Source organism: Cervus canadensis, chromosome 8 (assembly GCF_019320065.1).
Source record: "Cervus canadensis isolate Bull #8, Minnesota chromosome 8, ASM1932006v1, whole genome shotgun sequence".
NCBI classification, from domain to species: domain Eukaryota; kingdom Metazoa; phylum Chordata; class Mammalia; order Artiodactyla; family Cervidae; genus Cervus; species Cervus canadensis.
Genome location: NC_057393.1, coordinates 79,509,720 through 79,532,032, shown reverse-complemented (window position 1 = coordinate 79,532,032; position 22,313 = coordinate 79,509,720). Strand labels below are relative to the sequence as shown.

At 52.3% G+C, this 22,313-nt stretch overlaps 1 protein-coding gene across 6 annotated transcripts in view; it reads right to left on the bottom strand.

Annotated features, from left to right (window-relative positions):
* RASGEF1A (RasGEF domain family member 1A) overlaps window positions 1–22,313 on the bottom strand; it is a 91,779-nt gene that overhangs the window by 18,975 nt on the left and 50,491 nt on the right. Inside the window, exon 1 of one of the 6 annotated variants that reach the window (XM_043476994.1) lies at window positions 20,245–20,339. The exons of 1 other annotated variant lie outside the window; for it this stretch is intronic. Coding sequence is in view for 2 of the 5 variants with exons in the window: in XM_043476997.1 (XP_043332932.1) it covers window positions 19,570–19,587 (18 nt within the window). In the remaining 3 variants the exon portion in view is untranslated. Of the gene's footprint in view, window positions 1–11,629; window positions 11,653–15,144; window positions 15,167–19,569; window positions 19,861–20,244; window positions 20,340–22,313 lie in introns of those variants that run through there. 4 more of the 6 variants (XM_043476997.1, XM_043476992.1, XM_043476995.1 and 1 more) reach the window with 4 other exon arrangements.

Sequence of the window (22,313 nt, the reverse complement as noted above, 5' to 3'; positions counted from 1 at the left end):
CCGACCACAAAACTATGAGATTAGAAATAAATTGCAGGAAAAAAAATAGTAAAAACACACAAACATGTTGAGGCTAAACAACATGTTACTAAACAACCAATGGATCATTGAAAAAATCAAAGAGGAAACCAAAAACACCAAGAAACATATGACAACAAAAACATGATGATCCAAAAATGTATGCAGTTCTAAGAGGGAAGTTTACAGTGACACAATCTTACCTCACAAAACAAGAAAAATCTCAAATAAACCACCTAACCTCACACCTAAAGCAATAAGAGAGAAAAAAACAAAACCCAAAGTTAGTAGAAGGAAAGAAATCATAAAGATCAGAGCAGAAATAAATAAAACAGAGATGAAGAAAGCAATCGAAAGGATCAATGAAGTTAAAAAAAAAAAAAAACTGGTTCTGTGAAAACATAAACACTAATAACCCTTTAGCCAAATTCATCAAGAAAGAAAGAGAAAGGGCTGAAATCAATAAAATAAGATATGAAAAAAGAGAAGTTACAGTGGACACCAAAGAAATACAAAGAGGTCATAAGAGACAACTACAAACAACTATATACCAATTAAAAGAAAAATCTAGAAGAAATGTATAAATTCTCAGAAAGGTACAACCATCAAATACTGAATCAGGGATAAATGGAAATTATATACAGATCAATCACAAGTACTAAAATTGAAAGTAATTAAAAAACTTTCAAGCAAAAGTCCAGGACAAGATGGCTTCACAGGAGAATTCTATAAAATATTTAGAGAAGAGATAAAAGCTATCTTTCTGAAACTCTTCCCCAAAATACCAGAGGCTATAACATTCCCAAGCTCACTCTATAAGGCCAACATCACCTTGATACCAAAAACAAAGACACCACAAAAAAAGAAAATTACAGGCCAGTATCACTGATGAACATAGACACAAAAATCCTCAACAAAATACTACCAAACCAAATCCAACCACACATTAAAAGGACCATACACCATGATCAAGTGGGATTTATCCCAGGGATGCAAGGATTCTTCAACATATGCAAATAAATCAATGTGATAACACAATTAACAAAACTGAAGAATAAAAACCATATGATGATCTCAACAGATGCAGAAAAAGGTTTTGACAAAATTCAACACCCATTTATGACAAAAACTCCAGAAACTGGGCACAGAGGGAAACTTCCTCAACATAAAAAAGATCATATACATCAAGCCACAGCTAACATCATTCTCAACCGTGAAAATCTGAAAGCATTTCCTCTAAGATCAGGAACAAGAAAAGGATGCCCACTCTCAGCACTTTTATTCAACACAGTTTTTTAAGTTCTAGTCAAGGCAATCAGAAAATAATAATAATAAAAGGAAACCAATTGGAAAAGAAGTAAAACTGTCAATGTTTGCAGATGGCATGATACTCTACATAGAAAATTCTAAAGACATTACCAGAAAACTACTAGAGTTCATCAATGAATTTGGTAAAGTTGCAGGATACAAAATTAATACACAGAAATATCTTGCATTCCTATATAGCAACAATGAAAGATCAGAAAGAGAAATTAAGAAAACAATCCCATTTACCATTGCATCCAAAAGAATAAAATGTCTAGGAATAAACCTAACTAAGGGGGCAAAAGACCTGTACTCAGAAAACTGTAAGATGCTGATGAAAGAAGTCAAAGATGATACAAACAGATGGAGAGATATCCATGTTCTTGGATTGTAAGATAAATATTGTGAAAATGAGACTAGTACCCAAAGCAATCCACAGATTCAATGCAATCCCTATCAAATTACCAATGGAATTTTTCACAGAATTAGAACAAAAACATTACAATTTGTAAGGAAACACAGTTCAGTTCAGTTGAAACACAAACGACCCCAAATAGCTAAAGCAATCTTGAAAAAGAAAAATAGAGCTGGAGGAATTAGGCTCCCTGACTTCAGACTATATTACAAAGCTACATTAATCAAAACAGTATGGTACTGGCACAGAAACAGAAATATAAATCAATGGAACAGGATAGACAGTCCAGAGATAAACCCACGTACCTATGGTCAACTACTTTATGACAAAGGAGGCAAGCATATACAAAGAAGAAAAGACAGTCTCTTCAGTAAGTAGTGCTGGGAAAACTAGATGACTGCGTGTAAAAGACTGAAATTAGAACACTCTCTAACATGAAACACAAAAATAAACTCAAAATAGATTAAAGACCTAAATGTAAGACCAGATACTATAAAACTCTTTGAGAAAAACATAGGCAGGACACTCTCTCACATAAATAACAACAAAATCTTTTTGGATTCATCTCCTAGAGTAATGAAAATAAAAACAAAAATAAATAAATGGGACCTAATAAAACTTAAAAGCTTTTGCACAGCAAAGGAAACCATAAACAAAATGAAAAACAATCCACAGAATGGAAGATGATATTTGTGTACAAAGCTACCAACAAGTGATCAATCTCCAAAACACACAAACAGCTCACGCAGCTCAATAACAAAATTGGAAAGTGGCCAGAAGATCTAAATAGACATTTCTCCAAAGAAGACATATAGATGGCCAAAAAGCACATGAAAAGATGCTCAACGTCACTAATTATTAGAGAAATGAAAATCAAAACTACAGTGAGCTATCACCTCACACCAATCAGAATGACCATCACCAACAGTGCCGAAGAGCTCCCCTGGCTGCCAGTTTCCCTACAGTGACCCCTGCTGGTAGAACCTGATAGGAAACCAGCTGTCCAGAATGGTAATTGGCAGAGCTTGGTCACCAAACTCAGAGGAAAGTTGGGTTGGAAAAAAACAAAAAAGAAAGTTGGGTTTGGAGCTGGAAAACCAACAGACACAGGAGGAAAAAAAGAAGAAAAAAAGAAAAAAAGTGCTGGAGAGGATGTGGAGAAAAGGAAACCCTCCCACACTGTTGATGGAAATGTAAATTGGTGTAACCATTATGTAGAACAGTAAGGAGGTTCCCTAAAAAAAAAAACAGATGCAGATCTACTATATGATCCAGCAATACCTCTCCTGGGCATATATTCAGAGAAAACCGTAATTCAAAAAGACAGATGTATCCCAATGTTCACAGCACTATGTACAATAGCCAAGACATGAAAGTAACCTAAATGTCCATTGACAGAGGTACAGATAAAGAAGATGTGGTGTGTGTACACACAATGGAATATAATTCAGCCATAAAAACAAATGAATGCCATTTGCAGCCACATGGATGGACCTAGAGATTGTCATAAGGAGTGAAGTCAGAGACATACAAATACTATGTATCGCTTATACTAGCAGAATCTTTAAAAATGGTACAAATGGTAAAGAAGAAAACAACAGATGTAGAAAACAAACTTGTGGTTACCGGCGGGGGCGGGGGGGGGGGTGGAGGAAAGGGAGGGATAAATTGGGAGGTTGGGACTGACATGTACACACTTGGAGTGGGCTGCCATGCCCTCCTCCAGGGGATCTTCCTGACACAGGGATCGACCCAGCCTTTCTTACATCTCCTGTATTGACAAGCAGGTTCTTTATCACTAGTGCTCCCTGGGAAGCCCTATATACACACTACTATATGTAAAATAGATAACTAATAAGGATGTACTATATAGTAAAGAGAACTCAGCTCAATACTAAGTAATGATCTATATGGGAAAAGAGTCTTAAAAAAGAGTGGATATAAGTGTATGTACAACTGATTCACTTTGCTGTACAGCAGAAACTAATACAACCTTGTAAATCAACTATACTCCAATAAAAATTTTTTTAAATGAAATATCAGTAGCTAAAATTCTGAGTACTTTGTATGTGCCACCAGTGACTATTGCTAGAGTTGAATCATCTCACTGATCCTCACAGTAACCCCAGGTGAGCAAATGCTACTCTCTGCATGCTGCCAGTGAGGCTAAGTAACTGTCCTAGGTCACACGGCAGATAATCCGAGGAAGCGAATACAATGAGGTCTCCAGACTGCCATTGACAAGTCTGATAAACCTCCAGTAGGTGATAATGATGAAGGCATGGAGATGTTGGAAGTCACAGAAAAGAGTTCAAGGTGGGGCAGATTGCAGCAGGGCCAGGATGGCAGCAAAGGTGGTCAGGCAGGCCTGAGTCTGTGCCTGGATCAGCCACTTGTGGCTTTATCAGGACCCTCAACCTCTTGGAGCCTTAATGACCTCATCTGTAAACGGGCACGGGGAACACTGTTTCAGAGGTATGCTGGGAGGACGGAGTGTGCTCACTTGGGTAAAGCACCACACACTGGAACACGGTACCACCTCCCACCTGAGAAGCACACTCCCACACATGTACCTACTCCACGCCCCACACAGGCCACTCTAGACACACAGGTCCCAGGGGAGCCAGACCCTGCAGGGATGCTCTACAACAAATGCAAAGCTGGAGCCGCAGGGTCAGCACCACCAAGAACTTGGCGGCGGCAGCAGTGCACCTTCCCCTGAGTCAGAACTCACTGTTCTCTGGAGTTTCAGATCCTCTCCTTTATAAAGCTTTGCTGCTCCTAGTGTGGGCTTTCCTGGTAACTCAGTGATAAAGAATCCACCTGCCACTCAGGAGACTCGGGTTCGATCCCTGGGTCAGGAAGATCCCCTGGATAAGGAAATGGCAACCCACTCCAGTATTCTTGCCTGGAGAATTCCATGGACAGAGCAGTCTTGTAGGCTATAGTCCATGGGGCCGCAAGAGGCCAACACAACTTGGCAATTGAACACCGGCAGCAGCAGCTGCACCTGGTGTGGCCCAACCCACAGCACCACCACCTGGCTGATCACTGAAATGCAGGGCACTGAGTCCCAGCCCAGGCCTGCCGGGTCATGCCTGCACTTTCCCTGGACGTGCTTGTCTGCTTGAAAGTTTTAGCCTCCAGGTGATGAGAGCAGCTTCACCTATATCAGTGCCTCTGGGTGTGACTGCCTAACAATCACCTGGAGAATTTAGAAAACCACTTTGCCCAGCTTCCACCGCAACAATTCTAACTGGCAGGGGGTACAGCCTGGGTACTGGTGTTTTTCAAGGCTTTCCAGGTGAAAAGGGCAAAACAAGAAGTACACAGAGCCTCTCTCCTGCCTCCGCTGCTCCTGCCTACAGCCAGACCTGCTTCAAGGCTGCAGACTCAGACACTGGTGGAGCTCTCTGGAAGCCTCCAGAGGCCAGAACGAGGGAGGGGGAAGACGGGGCTGGGGTTGGGAGGACAATGATGGAGCTCCCAGGAACCTGCACCTCTGGCACAAGTCAGCTGGTACTGGTCTGGACAAGGCAGCAGCTCTTGTAGGGGGAGTGGGAGACAGACTTGCACTGCCTCCTCTGACTCCTCACAGCTCTTCCTCTGTTCTGACAGGAAGGCCAGCACCTTCTAATTATAGATGCAATCAACTCACAGTCAGGCAGGTAAAAGTGATTCACTGGTTCTTGGAAGCCAGGCCGGCGAGTTTCCTACCTCCCACACAGGTGCAACTGGGTACGAGGGCAGGCCCAGGAGCAGGGGGGAGCGGGCACTCCTGCCAGCTCGGGAGCGAACTGGCACTGATTGCAGAGGGAGCGGCCGTGTGTCAGCACTTGCCTGTCTCACACATGGGTTTACCCGGCTCTCTGGGGGCACTATGGAGGAAGAGGGTCCTCCCTGCAAATGGGCCCAGAGTCCCTGTGGCCAAGCCTCAGAGGGTACCAGATGCCCCTGCACGGGCAGAGCTGCACTGTGGGTGGGCTGGGAGCAGGCAGGGAGGTCTGGCTGGGCAAAGGCTGAGCCTGAGGGGCCCTCTGCTACCTGCCACCAGCAGTGTCCAGTGGGCTGGCTATAGGTCAGGAGGGCCGGGTAGGCCAAGCGAGGAAGCACAGGGCTTCCTGTGGCTGTACTGTTGCCCTTTTCCTCTTTCCACCCTTCCTGGGCTGCCCCACCGCCTGATCGCAGGCTGGCCTGGCCCCCCAGGCTCCATTTCCTGCTGCCGCCCAGAGCCGGACACCAGCTACCCGCTACATCATGGTCCAGCCCAGCCCCCGGCCTCCTAGAAACTACATTCCTTTAACACTCCCTGCCTGCACCCTCACCTGTGACCTTCGCACACACGCCTGCTGAGTCCTCTCCTGCGGTTTCAGTCCTGGGAGCGGGTGAGAGAGTCCAGGCTGGAGTCAGGAGACACGTCTCCACACCGCAGGGAAACCTCTGAGCCGCTCTGAACCTCATTTTCCTTGGCTGTAACGTGGGCCGTAGAGTTTCTTGGCCTCCTCCCTCACTGGGCAGGGATGAGGGATAGATGAGAAAACACGTCCCTGGGGCCGCTGTGTGCCACCCGCATCTGGGCCTTGCCTCGGTGGCACCCAAGTGGCCCAGCGCCGCCCGCCACCACTTCTGACCTGCAGCCTCTGACCTGCAGCCTCTGACCTACAGCCTCACAGCCATCAGCAGGGCAGAGCAGCACCAGAGGGAAGAGCAGCCCCGAGGGCAGGGCTGCTCTTGTCACCTGGAGGCTTCAACTTTCAAAGGGACAAGCACGTCCCAGGGAAAGTGTGGGCATGACCCAGCAGGCCTGGGCTGGGACTCAACGCCCTGCATTTCAGTGAGCAGCCAGGGGGTGGCACTGCGGGCACCAGCGGGTGTCGAGGGTGGGCTGGGAGCTGGCAGGGAGACCCTGTGGCTCCACCCTGGCCCCTGTGGGTGTGCGCATGCGCATAACCAGCCATCCGGACGGAGCCAGGTGAAAACCCCCGGCAGACTCAGATCACAAGCTTCCCAGCGCCTCCAGAGACCTGCGGTAAGGCTGATCGTCAGAACACAGCACCGTTATCTGGCTTCTCTCCCTCCCTCCTGTGTCCCGGGGCCAGCTCCCCAGTAAAGTGCTCACACCTTAGCCTTGCTTCCATCTCTAGGGAGGCTGAGTTCAGAGAAGGGCAGCCATTCTTCTGGTTTCCACACAGACCCCTGTCCCCACCCCCACATCTGAATGAGACCCAGCGGCTCCTACATGCCCTGAGGGCCAGGGCTTAGGAGCCGACACACACCCCTTGACCTGGGTCCGAGCCTCCCTCCAGGTGTCGGTTTGGGCTCCATCTGTGTGAGCCCTGGCCGTGTCAGACAAGATACTGGTCCCCGAATTTCCCGGTGTGGGGGTAGAGGAGGGGAGAACCACAGGGAGCTGTCTTCAGCCTAGAACAAGAGTTCACATGCCAGGGGTGTCATAGTTCAGCAAGTAAACGCCGTCCTCTGGGTACTGCTCAAGGCCAAGGACTCTATGAACACGGGATCCTTCCCACAGGGTGTAAGCGGGAGCTCATCCCTGGGTCAGAAAGATCCCCTGGAGTAGGAAATGGCAACCCATTCCAGAATTCTTGCCTGGAAAAATCCCATGGACAGAGGACAGTGGCAGGCTACAGTCCAGGGAGTCACAAAGAATCAGATGCAAGTGAGCACACAGCACACTGCATCCCACAACTCAGGTCAAAGGCCCTTTTTAGGGACTCAGCCAAAAAGCTTAGCTTCTGAGTATGTGCAGCTGCCCTGCACATACACACACGTATGCACACCTTCTAAGAAACACACTGCACCAAAGCATCAAGGACATAGAAACTGCTGGACTGAGGGCCAGGAGGTGAGGGAGGCCCAGCGGGGGAGTAAGAGGAGATCTTGGGCAACCCCTGTGCTGTGAGAGATGCTGGCAAAGGTGGGAAAAGAGGGAGTTTAGGACTCTTCCACAGAAGATTATGAACGAAATTCCCTTTTGCAATGTCTTCAAGAGACTTTAGCTAGAGATCTGGGGGCCGCTCACTGCTGGGGGCCACTCACTGCTATATGCTTTCTAATGTGGCCCTAGGACAGGGAAGTCCATGCCTCCCCATTAGGCAGTGAAATCAGGAGGAAGATTATCTGCTGCTGGCCACATGCATGCAAAAGCCAGATACCCACAAGTGCATATGTGTACAGCTTTTGTGACCTGAGGCACAGTCCTTCCACTCACAAACTTCAGCTGTGCCCAAGAGGGCTTTCAGAGACGCTGCACCTCTGGGATCCGCAGCTGTGACAGAGGCCCAGGGCTCCTGGCCTCACCAAGGTGGCCAGAGCCCACTCCGTGCACCCGGATGAGCCCATGGCTACACCTTCGTGCATCTTCACATCCTCCACTTGCACCCTCGTCCCGGCCTGGGTAAAGGCCTTTCCCAAGTGCTTTTCCTGCTTCTGGTATGAGAGACCCAGCAAGGCCTGGGGGAGGCCTAACCCTGCCCAGTGGTCTCGTAAAAGACTTCCACAGCTGAAGCCATCACAGACGATTTACTTAAACATACTGGGGTAAAGAATGTAAGTGACACTGACTCTAGACAAACATCCAATTACTGCAGCATCTGTGTGCAGGGTTGTGTGTGCTCACCACTGTCTGGGGCAACCTTGCACACCCTCCTGGAGGTGTTCCCACACCTGAGGTCTGCTCCTGCCTCATTTCTTGCCTCCCAGCCGTGGGAGGCGATGTTCCCTGCCCAGGAGCAGGGCCTGTGGGGCACTAGTCAGACCCCTGGCTTGATGCCCCAAGCTCTGGGCAGGAAGGTAGGGTGGAAGGGCAGGGCAGGAAGGTGGGCTGGGAGGGGAGGGCAGGAAGGGACTTGGGGCAGGAGGTGGGTCAGAGACCTCAACCTTCAGGAGCTACTTGGGAGGGACCCCACCCATGGGCTCTCAGGGGTCCTCCAGCCTCCTGGCCTCTGATGCCCTTACCTGTTCCTAACACCAACTCTGCTCTCAGGATGCATCCCAGGAAAGGGAAGGCACTGCCCAATGGGCATGCATGGCCCCCACCCCAGGGGGCTCTGCATGACACACGTTTCTCAGCTCCAGAGGGAGGAGTCAGAGGGTGGCTCCAGGAATAACTGTCCACCAGCTCTGCCCAGCTAAGAGGGGGGTCAACAACCCAGGGAGGGGACAGACTCCTGTGCAGCTAGATGGAGCAATGTCAGGCCACCATTCAGCTCTGAAAGGGAGGAGCTGTCTAGGCCAGGTTCCCAGGGTACAGTCAGAATATAAGACTCCTTTCAATCCTGGAGTCTGCAGTTCTGGAAGTTTCTAAGAAATGGAGAAGCAGGGATAAGCTTTCTTTGACTAACCTTCTACACACACACACACACACATATATATGTATATATATATATATATTTTTTTTTTTACTTTTTTGTGTGTGTGGTCATGCCGCATGTGGGATCTTAGTTCCTGACCAGGGATTGAACCCATGCTCCCTGCAGTAGAAGTGTAGCATTTTAACCACTGGACCACCAGGGAAGTCCTAACCTTTTGCACTTGAGATGTTTATCACTGGGATTTGGGAGCCCAGCCAGGTGCTGGGTGTTATATCTCATCCAGTGCAATTCCCCCAACCCACAGAGGGCAGTGTGGAGATGCTCATTTCTTAGATGAGGGTGTCAAGTGCACAGGACTTGTACAAGGCTGCCCAGGCTGGTGGCGGTGAGTAGGTGTGCCCAGGCCTGCCTGCCCCACTTTCCTGCTCCATCTGGAGACTGTCATTCCAGCTCATCATTGTGCCTGGCTAGGGCTTGAACCTCTGAGCATCAGATGAACACTGAGGCCCTCACCCTGGGCACACGGATAAGTGCACCTTCCCACGACCTTCTGCATAAAATTTCAGGGACTGACGGGCTCCTGGAAGCTCATCCATGGATGGCAAGTTAAACATCCCAGCTTCCTGGAAAACGGGGACAAAAATGGCCCTGAAGGCCCATCTCACATGAGCCCCCAGGGAGCTGCTGGGAGGTGGAGGAGGGGCACCACAGCCCCCTGCCTCTGCCAGGCTTTGCAAGGGGTGCTTTTTTGGAGGCAGCACATGGGCTTCTATTTTTTAACCTACTCAACAAAATGGAGACTATTTTTAGCTCAGCAAGCTGCAGGGCATCACAATTAGCAACTGAAAATTACACATCTTGCCAGTCTCCCCTCTGTTGACTGGAGGAGAGCGAGAGCAAGTGCTCCTGGGGGGAAACTGGGTGCCAGCGCTGGCCCCTCACCCTGGAGGACCACTCAACCAAGAGGGCAGCCTTTGGCAGAGATTTCAGAATGAGTGCATATGTGGGGCTGTCTCTGGTTTCATCCAGTTCCAGAAAAACCCAGGCTTGGTGGGAGCAGGGCAGTAGCCCCAACAGCACTCAGAAGCCACAGTTAGGGAAAGATCCATACTGGCTGCTTGGCCCAGGGACCTCTGCTGGGAACCTTGGGGCAGCTGGGGCTGGGCCTCCTACATCTGCAAAATGGAGCCCTTCACCCTTCTAGGGCTCACTGTCTGGTTCTCTGATGTCACTTGCGCTGGAGGTGGATAAGAGGTGGGTGTTCCACAGTGCCCTCACTCCTTGACCAACTGACCATTCACTCATTCATTCACAAGTGTTACCAAGGAACCCGCCTACACCTTGGAGACCTACCAATGAAGGAAACTGGGTCTCTGTCCCCACTGAGCCTCTTGGGGCAGGCTGTGGCTGGGATGCACAGTGACTACACAGATAAGGATGTGATATTATGGGTTAAAAGGAGATCAGTCCTCCAGAAGAGGAGAAAGTCGGGAGAGAAGCTGCCAGCCTGAATTCAGACACAGGTAGGCAGACAGCTCTCTCCTGGGGCGGTTCTTCCCCTCCCCAAATCCTGGCTTTCAGATCTTCCTACCTTTGAGCTCAAATATACCTCTTAAACTCCTGCAGCCCTAGTCTTGTCTGCCGAGACCACATACTAAAGAAACTCAGGGTCTGGCTGCAAACATGGGCCGGGGGTCCAGCAGGCTGGGAGTGACACCTGGCCACCCCTGAGTTGGGAGCTAGCAACTTCCTCTATAAGCTGGCACCTCCAGCAGGGGCTTCACGGGTGGTACTGAGTGTGACCTGAGGCCACCATGCTTGGGACAGTCTTAGCACTTGTTGGTTTCAGTGGAGTCAGAACTGCAGGACACTGGTAGGCCCCAGGGACACTTGTTCTCCAGGGTCCCCACCACCTTTCTAGACACAGTTATGGGGGCTGGCACTGCCCCTCTCCTGACCCTACCCTGGGGCCCTCTCTCCTCTGGGCATACACTCTGGATAGTCACTGGGCCCCTGATGCAGACAGGGAGAAAGTTGGGGGAAGCTGCCTCTCCTTCCAGGCAAGCAGACCCACTTGCCTGGCCACGCTGCCCTGTCCCAGCATGTGGGTCTCAGAACTGACTCTGGGGACTTCCCTGGTGTCCAGTGGTTAGGATTCAGTGCTTTCACTGCTGAGGGCACAGGTTCAATCCCTGGTCAGGGAACTGAGATCCTATAAGCCTTGCAGCATGGCCAAACTTTTTAAAAACATTTCTTAAATGAAAGAACTGGCTCTGCCTTCGAGGTGGCTGCTCTACCTGGGATGGAGAGTGGCAGGGGTGACATGCCTCTGTGGAGAGGCTTCATTAGTCCTCACCCCTGTACCCCTGTGGCCCTCCCAGCAGGGAAGCCCTCAGGAGGGCACATCCTTGCAGGCAGGGTGCTGTGCAGCTCTGTGCCGCTCCCATCCTCCCAGCCTGATGGACCTTGTGGGGAATGAGGGCAAGGGGTGGCATTTTTCACAGAAACCAAGCTTTAAGAAATCATATTCACAAATGCCAGGAAGAAGAGCCGTATTTACCTCCGTGCACCCTCTGGGCCAGCCAGGGCAGTCCTGGAGGCTGGCGGAGGGCTGTGGGCCGGACTCCAGCCAGGAGGTGGCTGCCATGGGAACGGAGCCACGCAACACCTTGGCGCCTTCTCCACAAAGGCCCAGCCTCGGAGAGATGCCAACAATTAAAGCTTTGTTACAGATGCATGATTCATTTTTTTTTTCTCCTTCTGAATTCTTTCCTATTATCAAATCCTATTTGAATTGATTAAAGGAATCTTGCCATCTCCTCTTCACCCTCCTAAACACTAATTCTGCCAAGTTCGGGTTTCCTCCTCCTCCTTCTTTCCCATTCTGCCCAGTCAGCTTCTTCTGGTGGCTGCTTGAGGGACAAAATGTCATTGTCCACCAATAACCATCCCATTATTGAGCCTTGAGAGGCCCAGGGAGGAGCAGGTAGGATTTCAGAGAATCCCTGCCCTTTTCCTGGAGGGCGGGCTGCTGGCATGCCAACCTCCCACTCAGGGCCCCCAGGGCAAGAGGATGGTGCCCAGGGCCTTCCCATCCCCCCTCTGGCCTCAGATTCCACAAGGGTCACGGTGCACTCCTGCACATGGGCAGGTGGCTCTCAGACTCCTGGAGGCTGAGCTGAGCACAGCCTCAGACAGAAGGGGGAGGAAGATGAGATAGACTTGGGAGGCACTCCTGTCCTCAAAGTGCCACTGAGGAGGGCGTTGTGCAGCCCCTCACCTCCACTGGAATCTCACCTCTGGGATCTCCTTCCTCTACTGGGCGTCCACTTAAGATTGGTGCTAAGTATGTGAAGCAAAATCTGGGGCAAAAAAAAAGTCTGCAAAACTCTGCCACCTGTCAGGACCCCAGGTTCCAGAAAGGGGTGTCTGACCCAGGCTCCCCTGGTACCCCACACAGGAAGGACCCCAAGGAGCAGCAGGGGCATGACTGTGAGCCAGCAGGACAACAGGGAACTGGGTCAGAGTTGAAGGTCCTTGAGAGGCAGGGAGGCTGGGCCCCTAGGGCTGGAGGGGCTGGAGAGACAAGCCACACTCAGGCCTGAGTAGAGAGTGGCCTCTATTCCACCCTGCAGGCTGTCTGGGGGTGCAGGGGGGAAAAGAACGTACAGTTCTTTTATTTTTAAATGACATCTAATTAGGCTGAGCAACGATTTTCCTTTGTGTTTAAAAACAAATAAAAATCCATTTCCTTCGCCTGAATTGTCATCCTCCTGGCAGACACCCAGAGTGGCACCCCTGGGATCCCGCTGCTCTGCAGGGGCTGGAGGTTTGTGTGTGCCAGCCTCAGGGTGGAGGGCAGCAGGCACCCAGCTCCCTACTGGGCCTGGACAGCACAGCCTGTCCAGTGGCCGCGGCCTCTTAGAAACAGGACCTGGACTCGCATCCTGACCCTCAAACAGAAACCTCTCCCGCTCCCTATGCACACGCTGGGTACACAGGCAGCCTTCCTGTCCCGTGCCCTGAACCCCCTAGTGTCTAGAACGGGCCGGCCTCCAGGAGCACCAGCGGCACAGCGGTCTCCATCCCCCCCCGGGGCACTGCACTTTCCCACTCGCCGCTCTGCACACGTGGCCGGCACAGCAGCTGTCATCCCATTTTCCAGACAGGGAACAAATCCCCAAAGGTTTAAGTCATCAGCCCCAGGCCTTACAGCTGCAACGTGGTGAACCCCGGTGAGTGTGACCACCATGATCTGCTATGAAACCCAGGATTCAGCACAGGCTCCAGAGAAGGGAGGACAGGTGTAAGGCGAAGGCAGGTGGAGCGAGACTGCCAGGGTCCCTGAGAGATGGACAAGGCCTGGCCCAGAGCCACCTGCTTGCAGAATGCATGGAGGGGCCAGTGAGCACAGCATTGTGGGATGCCAGGGCAGGATCCGAAGGCCAGGTGTGCACGTGCACCTGAGGGGCCCCGTGCTGGGCGGCCAGATCCAGGCCTGACCTGAAACGGCTGGCAGTGTCCCTGCCAATAAGTGACACTCACAGAAGGTTTCCACCTACTGGGCCATCCTACACATCCCCACAGCGCCCCCCAAGGCATTACTGACCACTGCTGGGATGAGGTGCAGCCCAGGAGGCCAAGGACAGCCTGAGGTAACATGGTCTGGCCAAGCGGAGCCAGGAACAGCCCACTGCTCCAGCCTGCAGGCTGGTACTTTCTGCCAAAGGTTGAAAGTGAAAGGCACGCTGCTGAGAACATGCTTGCCCCGCTGTGCCCGGGAAATGGGCCCAGCGCCCAAGCACGGCGCATAGGGCTCTTCATAGACCAGAAACAGGCAGGACAACAACTAGAACTTTCTACAATTCCTGTCACGCGATTCAGACCCAAAGAGATGATTGGTAGAAAGGAATGAAAATACTGCAGGGAATTCTCTCAGGACGTGGGGATGGAAGCATAAAGAGAAAAATATGTGAAATATCATGCCCTAAAAACAGCAAGGCATGTTCTTCTATCCAAGAGTACTCATCCACATTGCTCACACATCAAATGACCAATGAAACCCTGGTGGAGTTTCCAAACAGAACTGTCGTCTGTACAGGCGACAGAATGATATGTCTGGATATTAAGAAACAAACGATGAACCAAAAAAAAAAAAAAATCACCCACTTAATAAAAAGCTTCCCTAAGTCATGTTTGTGTTCAAGTAGCAATCAAAACTCCAATTATAGACACATAAGAAAAATAACCCTTAGAAGAAATCCTGTGAAATTCAATATGGCCAAAGCTGTACTCACAGAAAAATTCATAGACTTCAATATATTTTAAATAAACCAGGGGGAATTTAAAACAAACTAAGCACTTGATTCAAAAAGCTTAAGAGCTTCTAAACAAAACAGACATTCAGCAAAGCAAACTGGAGGAAGAAATTACTAAATGAGAAATTAGTGAATTTAAGAAAAGGAAGACAGTAGGACTTGCTGTACACTAAGAGCTGGTTTTCTTTTGAAAATGAAAATTTAAAAGATAAACCTTTGGCAATTCTCATCAACAAAAGGAAGGAAGAAAAGGAGGACGCTAGCAGAAAGGAAAAGAGGGAGGATGGAAGGGAAGCAAAGAATGGAGAGGAAGAAATGCAAAAACAGAGGGATGAAAAAGAGAAGCTAATGTGGAGAAGATGTGAAGAAGAAACCTGAAAAGGATAGATGATATAAATCTGTGCTAAAAGGCCTGAAAGCATTTCGAACTGGGATATTACCTAGAAAATATAAATAACCAAAATAGGCTAAAAATATTTAGAACCCAAATGGACCAATAACCATAGTACAAATTAAGTAACTTCACAGCCAACTAAAACCTCAGGGAAAAATAAAAGCAAGCCCCAGCTGAGCCAGTTTCCAAAATGAATTATTTCAAGCCTTAGCGAGTCAGATAATTTTATATGATATTTAAACTATTTCAACTACAGAATTCATATTGAAAAACTTTCCTATTCATTTTATGAAGCTAACATAACCATGATGTATAGATGTGACAAATATCTACCCTAATAGAAAAGTACGAATAAATTCTCACCTATGAATATAGATGAAAAATACCCCAAGCAACATATCAGCAGAATGAACTCAGCAGCATTTCAGAGCACAATTGAGCCTGACCCTGTGGGATTTATTCCAGGAACAGGATGATTTAGCTCAGAAAAGCTAATAAGTCAACACATTAATAGGTCCAAGGAGGAAAGGAATTTGATGATTTTGCCAGATATAGGAAAGCCTCGGATGAATATCCATTCTTGTTGTACACTCTTGGCACTTAACGTGGGAATGAAGTATACCTCATGATGAAGAATATCTGTTTGAAATTTAGGGCCAATTTCAGACTTCACAACAAAACATCAGAGGCCTCTTTATTAAAATGAAGATCAAGCCAAGGGCAACTGCTATTATTGAAAGCTGCTGTGTACCTTTTAGAAAACACAGTAAGATCAGAAAGTTTTTAAAAGATACATTAGAAATTAATTAAATCATTCTTGGGTTTTCCAGGGAGCCCAACTGAAAATCTGTTAAAACTAATAAGAGAGTTTAATTATCAATTACCTAACACACATTTTTTTTTAAAGATCAATATCTTACCTATCAACCTCCTCAGGGAACATCCCGACTCAGTCCATGTGGAATGTGTGTTTTCACTCCAGTGGCGAAAGAGAAGGGGGTATGTGTGAGCCAGGAATCTGCGTGTGTGGGCGTGTGTGCATGCCCTGGGGCTTCCCAGCTCTTCACCGGCCAGGGACACATTCCCAATGGGCCTGCTCTGCCACCCACATCAGCCACCCGATTCACAGCCCCCTTTCCTGGCCACACACCCCTGACAGCCCCCCATGTTGCCCTCTGGGCTGGACACCCCTGGGAACTTGCTTCCCCCTTCTAAGGATGCTGCACAGGCCCCTGGTGCGTGCAGGGGGTCCAGGCTCTGGGGTCGGCCAACCTCAGGATGAACTCCTGGTTTGCTCACGGTGCTGCCCTACATCTTGGAGCCTCAGCCTCACTGGCACAGTGACCTTGTGAGGGTTAGAGGAGACCAGAGAGCTGGCTCCCAGGGCCTGTGACTCACACTCGCCATGGACAGGGGGGCGGCTCGTGTGGCAGCCACACTAACCTTTGGGAAATGCCGTGGGCTTGGCCCCAGCCAGGCAGGCGGGGGTGAGCAGGACAGTGAGGGTGGGGTGCAGTGGTTCCACTGGAGGCCGAGACACAGGGCAGTGGGTTTGCCAGAGAAACCCCACGGCCCACCAACTGCCCTGAGGCCACAGGGCCGGAGCCCTTGGAGGCAGCAGGTCTCCAGGGGGAAAGAAGTGGAGAACCCCAGTAGAGGCCATCATCCACATGCTCCCACCTGACCCGTCACCTAGGACTCTCCATTCTGTCTGCCTCCAGGCTCCCCTTGTCCTGGAACCCACAGGGCTCCAGCCAGCCCAGAACCTGGGACAGTGGACATCGTGGTCAAGGGGCCAACTCTGACCCCTGGCTGAACTCAGGCCAACCGCAGCCCCTGTGGGCCTCAGCCTCCCCATGTGTAAAACAAAGAAGCAGAACTGGGCAGTCTCTGCGGGCCCCTCCAGCCCTTGTGTCTGCTTCTTCCTTCCCTCACTTATTTAGTTGACAAACATCCCTGAGGTCCTCTGACCTGCGCCACACACTTGGGACTGGGGGAGCCCATAGAGCACCGAGTCAGCCAGCACAGGCGCAGTAACACCCCTGTGCGGCGTGAGAGAAGCGGGATCACATGTCTGTGCTGGGTGCTGAGGGGCACACGAGTGTGGGGTATAACTCTGTAGGGAGAAGTCAGGGAGGACTTGAGGTGGGTTTCCACGGAAACTCCAAACCAGGGAGTTTCTAGTGGGTCAGGAGAAGGAATAACAGGGAGACATAACAGGTCTCCTCACTGAAACCAGAGCCCTGAGAGACCAACCCTCTTCCGGTCACTCACTTGGAACTCCCCAGAGGGAGGCTCCCAAGGAATCCAGAGGTGCAGAGGGTGCAGGTGGCTTCCACAGGTACCTCAGCTCCATCTCTCTGGCCAAACCCTACCCATCCCAAAGCCGGCACCCCAAGCAGCTGCCCTAGATGGCCTAGCCTGTGAAGACCCTGCACCACTGTGGTCCCTGTCTTGGTGGTTATGCGACTGTTCCCAGTGCTCCAGCACCTCAGAAGGCAGCCAGGTCGACACAGGATGCTGCGGCTCTCCTCCACTCACCTTGCCTCCCCTGGTGGAGCTCACACGAGGCTCCCCCAACCCCAGCGGCAGGCAGGCCCAGCAAGATGGGGGCGTGGCGCCTGGGCGGGCTGTCCTGAACCAGCAGGTACAAGTGTAGGCAGCATGGCCAAGAGGCGGCAAGAGCCCGCAGGATGAAGAAAGCTGGAGCTCCGCATCGGCACCAGGGCCAGACCCTCCCTGGACTCCATACTGCTCGCGAGTGCCAGGTGACATTGCCCCAGGGGGTGTCAAACTGTTCCCCCTCCTCCCCGCCCCCACCTGCTCCACCTGCATCCTTTCCCACCTCTCCTTCCTGGAGTTGCTGCCTCTTCTCCATCTGTACCCCACATTTCCACCATCAGCAGGGCCTCTCGCTTTACCTTCAGATTGTGTTCAAATCGGGCCTTCTCTCCTCCTCCACTCCCTCAGCTGAGCCCCTGAGCAACTGAGCTTTGGCCAAACTATCCTCTCACCCTCACCAGCCCTGCCCCTGACACTGGCTTCCAGTCTGGTGCCTGAACACAGGCAGCTTCCTCTTCCAAGCTTGGTCTGACCTCCGGCCGTGCACTCCTGCTCCCGCTGCCACCATCTCCCTGCCTCTTGTCCAGCAGGTCCTCAGGTGAAGGCCTCCCCGGACTGCCCACTCAAGGCAGCCCCACACTGGTGGTCAATGTGCTGGGCACCAAACACGCTGGACATGTGGCCAGGCTGAGCAGAACTGTCACTGCTGGTCCTAGTGAGATTGAGTGGGTCATGTGACTCATCTGACTCAAGAACAGTGAGTGGAAGTGATGTGTGGCACTGTGAAGTGGGGCATTGAAATGTCAGTGCAAGGGCCTCACTCCCCCTCTGCCATGGGACCTGTCAGCCCAGGTCCTTGAGAGAGGAAGGCTTGGGGTGGGGCCCTGTCAACCCCTGACAGACAAGCCGGTGAGTGAAAATTACAGTGTTGTAAAGCCCCTGGCTTTGGGGGTTGTTTGACTACTGCTGATAATCTAAATTATCCTGCCTGATGCACCCTTGATATTTTCTATTCATTTACTTTTTCCCTTTTAACACGTATCACTTTGTAACATTCCATATCTCATTTATTGATTGTGCTCCACCCCCCCACCCCCTGGTCTCCCTTGCTAGAAGGTGAGCCATGAGGACAGAAGCTGTGGTTTCTATCTGGTTCCCTCCCTGCTGAATCCACCGTGCCTGCACATAGCAGGGGCTCAGTAAATGAGTGATGACTACGTGAAAGAACGAATGAGTCCTGCTTCTTGGGCACTGCCAGGCCTGATTAGCCCAGCTGCAGCCCCCTTCTCTGCCCCCTGAGGTCCTGGGTCTAAAGCGATCAGCTCCAGGCTTAGAGGGCTCAAAGAGCAGCACCTAAATCGCATCACCCGATCATCTCAAAGGAAGAACTGTAATAAACAGTCACGGAAATGCAACACTGCCTCATACTCAGGATTAATTCCACGACAGGTTCTCAGCCTCCCTTCCTGTAGAAAAGCTGCCCCTCATCCCTCAAAGCCCCAGCCTGAGGCTCACTGCCCTTAAATACACAGGTGTCTGTGAGCTCACACAGGCGCAGTCCTGCCCCACTCTCACACACACGTCCCATATATAAACATCCCACGGTTTTCACATAATCTCACTCTCACCCACACGTCACACATGCACACCTCCCACGTGCCCCCCTCATTACAGTCCCCCTGTCTCCTCCAGGGCAAATAGGTGGTTCTGAGCCCCTCAAGTCGGGAAAAGGATGCGCTGTCGTCTTGTCTCTTACACGCCTGCTTGTGCCAGTCCCAGGGCGGCCACCCTCCCGCTGACCCTGCTGCTGGGCTGCTGTCACCTGCCTCCCCTGCGCATCCGCCCCACAGGGGTCTGCACCAGCTGTGCAGGTGCCACTCAGCCGTAGACTAACACTGGCCTCCGCAAGCCGCGCCAGGCAAGGCAGTGGCAGCCTGGGCTGCCCATCCGTTCTGAGCCCTGGGCGCAGCCCACCTGGCAGCAGGTGCCCGGCGGGACCCACAGAGGGAGTGGTTCCCAAGGGCAAGCCTCTTCCAGGCCTGGCGGAAGATGTTTTCCGGGTGGCTGCACTCCTTGCCGGGTGGTCAGCCCTGCTTCCGGAGCTCGGCGGCGTAGGAATCCCTAGCCCCGCGGTCCCACTGCAATCAAGGGGTTGCCCTGCGAGCGCGTCTGCGTCACCGCCTCCGCCACCCGCCGCCCCGCACCTGCTACGAGCCACAGCCCTACCTGGGGCTCCAGAAACATCCTGGCTACCTGCTCCCAGCGCTGTCCGCCGGCGCCCGGGGCGTCTCGGGTGCGGCCGCCTCTCTGCCCGCGCGCCCAGGCGGCTCCAAACCCCAGCCCGGCCCGCGGACTTCCCCACGCCCGTCTCCTCCCGCGGGGCGGGGCCGGGCCAGGGGCCGGGCCGAGGGGCGGCGGGCGCCCGGGGAGGGCCCAGGGCCGGGAACGTTAGGAGTCTGGGTGGGGCCGAGATAGGGGGCCCAGGGGTACAGGGGACTTGGGTGGGGCCGAGCGGACCACGTGCAGGGGCAGGCGCCCGGCCTGGGTTCGAATGGGGCGTGGCGTAGGGGGCGGGGCAAGCCGGGGGCGGGGCGCTGCCGGAGGGCCACCGGGAAGGTGCAGGGGTTGGGGCGCGGGGACGCGCGCCCCATGGGCCAGGCTCACAGGCCCGGCGCGGGGTTTGGGGGCGCCGGGAGTGCAGGGAGAGCGGGCCGTGGCGTCAGTACAGAGGCCACAGCAGGATGTCGGAGCTGGGTGGTCCGGACGGGCTCTGCCACTAGGCGAAGGGGCGCCGTGCTGGTAGGCGCTTCGCACGGGTCGTGTTGGTGAGATCCAGCTCACAGAGAGCACCTGCGACCCCGTATCCTCCCTCGAGCCTCTCTTCGCCCTTCCCAGCCTCACCTCATCTTAGATGTCCACTACAGAGCTACGGCAGGTGCTTGGCCAGCGCCTGGCTTGAATGCCTCCCCTCACGGGCTTCTCACTCCACACTGCTCTGGCCTCGAGCGTCCCACAGAACTCTGTCCTGTTTCATTGAATGAACACAGGGGACACAGCAGCTGCTTTTGTGGGAGGATTAATCTAAGACACGGCTTGGGGCGGGCCTGGCACATGGCACAGCGAAGCGTCATTCCGCCCTCAGGAGCCCCAGCGCTGAGAAAGAATCCTGTCAGGTGACCGATCTTCCCCTCCACCGGGTTCCTGCGTTGCCCTCAACCCAGGCTCTGAGAATCTGAAAGGAAAAGGTGGACTGAGGGAAGACTATCCTCTCTGGGAGGTCTAGAACCAGAGGGCCCAGAGGCTGAGTTGGGAACAGGAGCAGGGCAGAATCTGGGAGAGCTCATGAGCAAGCCTGGGGCTGGAATGGGAAGAGGCGACCCTATCAGTATTCAGGTAGGTCCCCTGGAAGCCTGCCTTCAACAGCCCCACACCTCACCCCCAGCAGCCTTGAGAGACAGCCATCTCTCCCCTCAGCCAATCCCTCTCCTTTGCCTGTTTTATCACCAGTAACAAGACTGGCCCTCAGGCTGAGTCCTGGAAGACAGCTATTTCTGTCCTGAGGAATGGGGGCTGTGCGGAGTCCCTTCACCAGTCTCCTCCAAGAGGATACAGCAGCTTGGAAACCACCCCACTTTCTCTTCTAACACTGGAACCCAGACCTCACTGTTCCAGCACCTGTACTACTAGCTACAGCCTTGTATAGCTCCTGGGGTGGATAGTTAGGTAGAAGGGGACAACATCAGCAGAAATGGCTAGGGCTGCAGATACCTCCCCCCCAACCCCACAAGCTTTCACACTATCCTCCCCCTGCTGCTTCTGCATCTCCTTTCAGGCCAGTCAGAGGATGCAGAGCTTACAGTGGCCTCCACAGGGGACTCACAGCACCAGGACTAGTCTGGGCCCTTGGTCCTGAGCCTGCCTGGCCACCTTGCCCCTTCAGAAAACTCCATAGTGCCAAGAGGGGTGAGGGGTTTTGCCCTGAGGGAGTCTGCCAGGCACCCACCCCTGCAGTCCTCAGCTCTGTCCCATAGCCCTGCAGGACAGTTAAGCCCTCAGGTGGCCACAGTATAGTTCCAGAAAGTCCACGTGGGCAGTTAACACCCCTACTGCCACCTGCGTCTAGAGCAAACTTTCCCCTCTGCCTCTCTAGGTGTTATGGTCCAGAGGAGGTGGCTGAGCCCATGTACAGCCCCACTATGCCTTTCTATACATGCTCACTCATAGGTTTCACCAGCATCCCTTAATAAGGTAGACGCTTGCCCAGAAGGAAGGAGCACCCGCTGCCCATTGTCCCTTCGATGGGAATGTCCTCACATATATGGATGGTGCTCTCTCTCCTCTGCTCACAGGTGTGCCCTCAGCATTCATGTGTGTACATAGACCACAGCCACATCCTTCCTGGTTCCCATGGAGGCAGGGAGATGGGCCTGCTAGGGCTGACCCCTGCCAGGGTGTTCCCCCGCTTGAAGCTGTGGGTGGGGCTGGGCTCAGGGAGCAAGATTCTGCAGGGAGAGCTTGTGGGGACCAATATGGGAACCCGGTAACCTTGCCAGAGCTGGCTTTAGAAAGTGGAAAAGGAACCAGGTATGGTGCGGCCAGCAGACACGTGCTGGGGGCTTCTGGGAAGATGAGGCAGCCCAGATGACATGGGCTAGCCATGAGGCCAGGAACAGGGCATCTATCCCATGACCATGAGAGGACGCTCTGAGCAAAGAGCAACAAAGCCTAATTCTGGGATGACAGTGACCCTGGACATCCTCACAAGTACAGACACCTGGGACCAACGAGAAACTAGGACAGGAGGCTGGACTCAGTGCTACAGGCTCCTAATTAATGTCCCTGCTTCCACCCATCCTGCCTTGACACAGTAGCTCGATTGGCCCTGTTAAAACCTATGTCAGGTCTTGCCCCTCCACTGCCCAGAACCCTCAGTGAAATGAAAGCCAGGGTCTAGTGGCCATGTGGGTGTG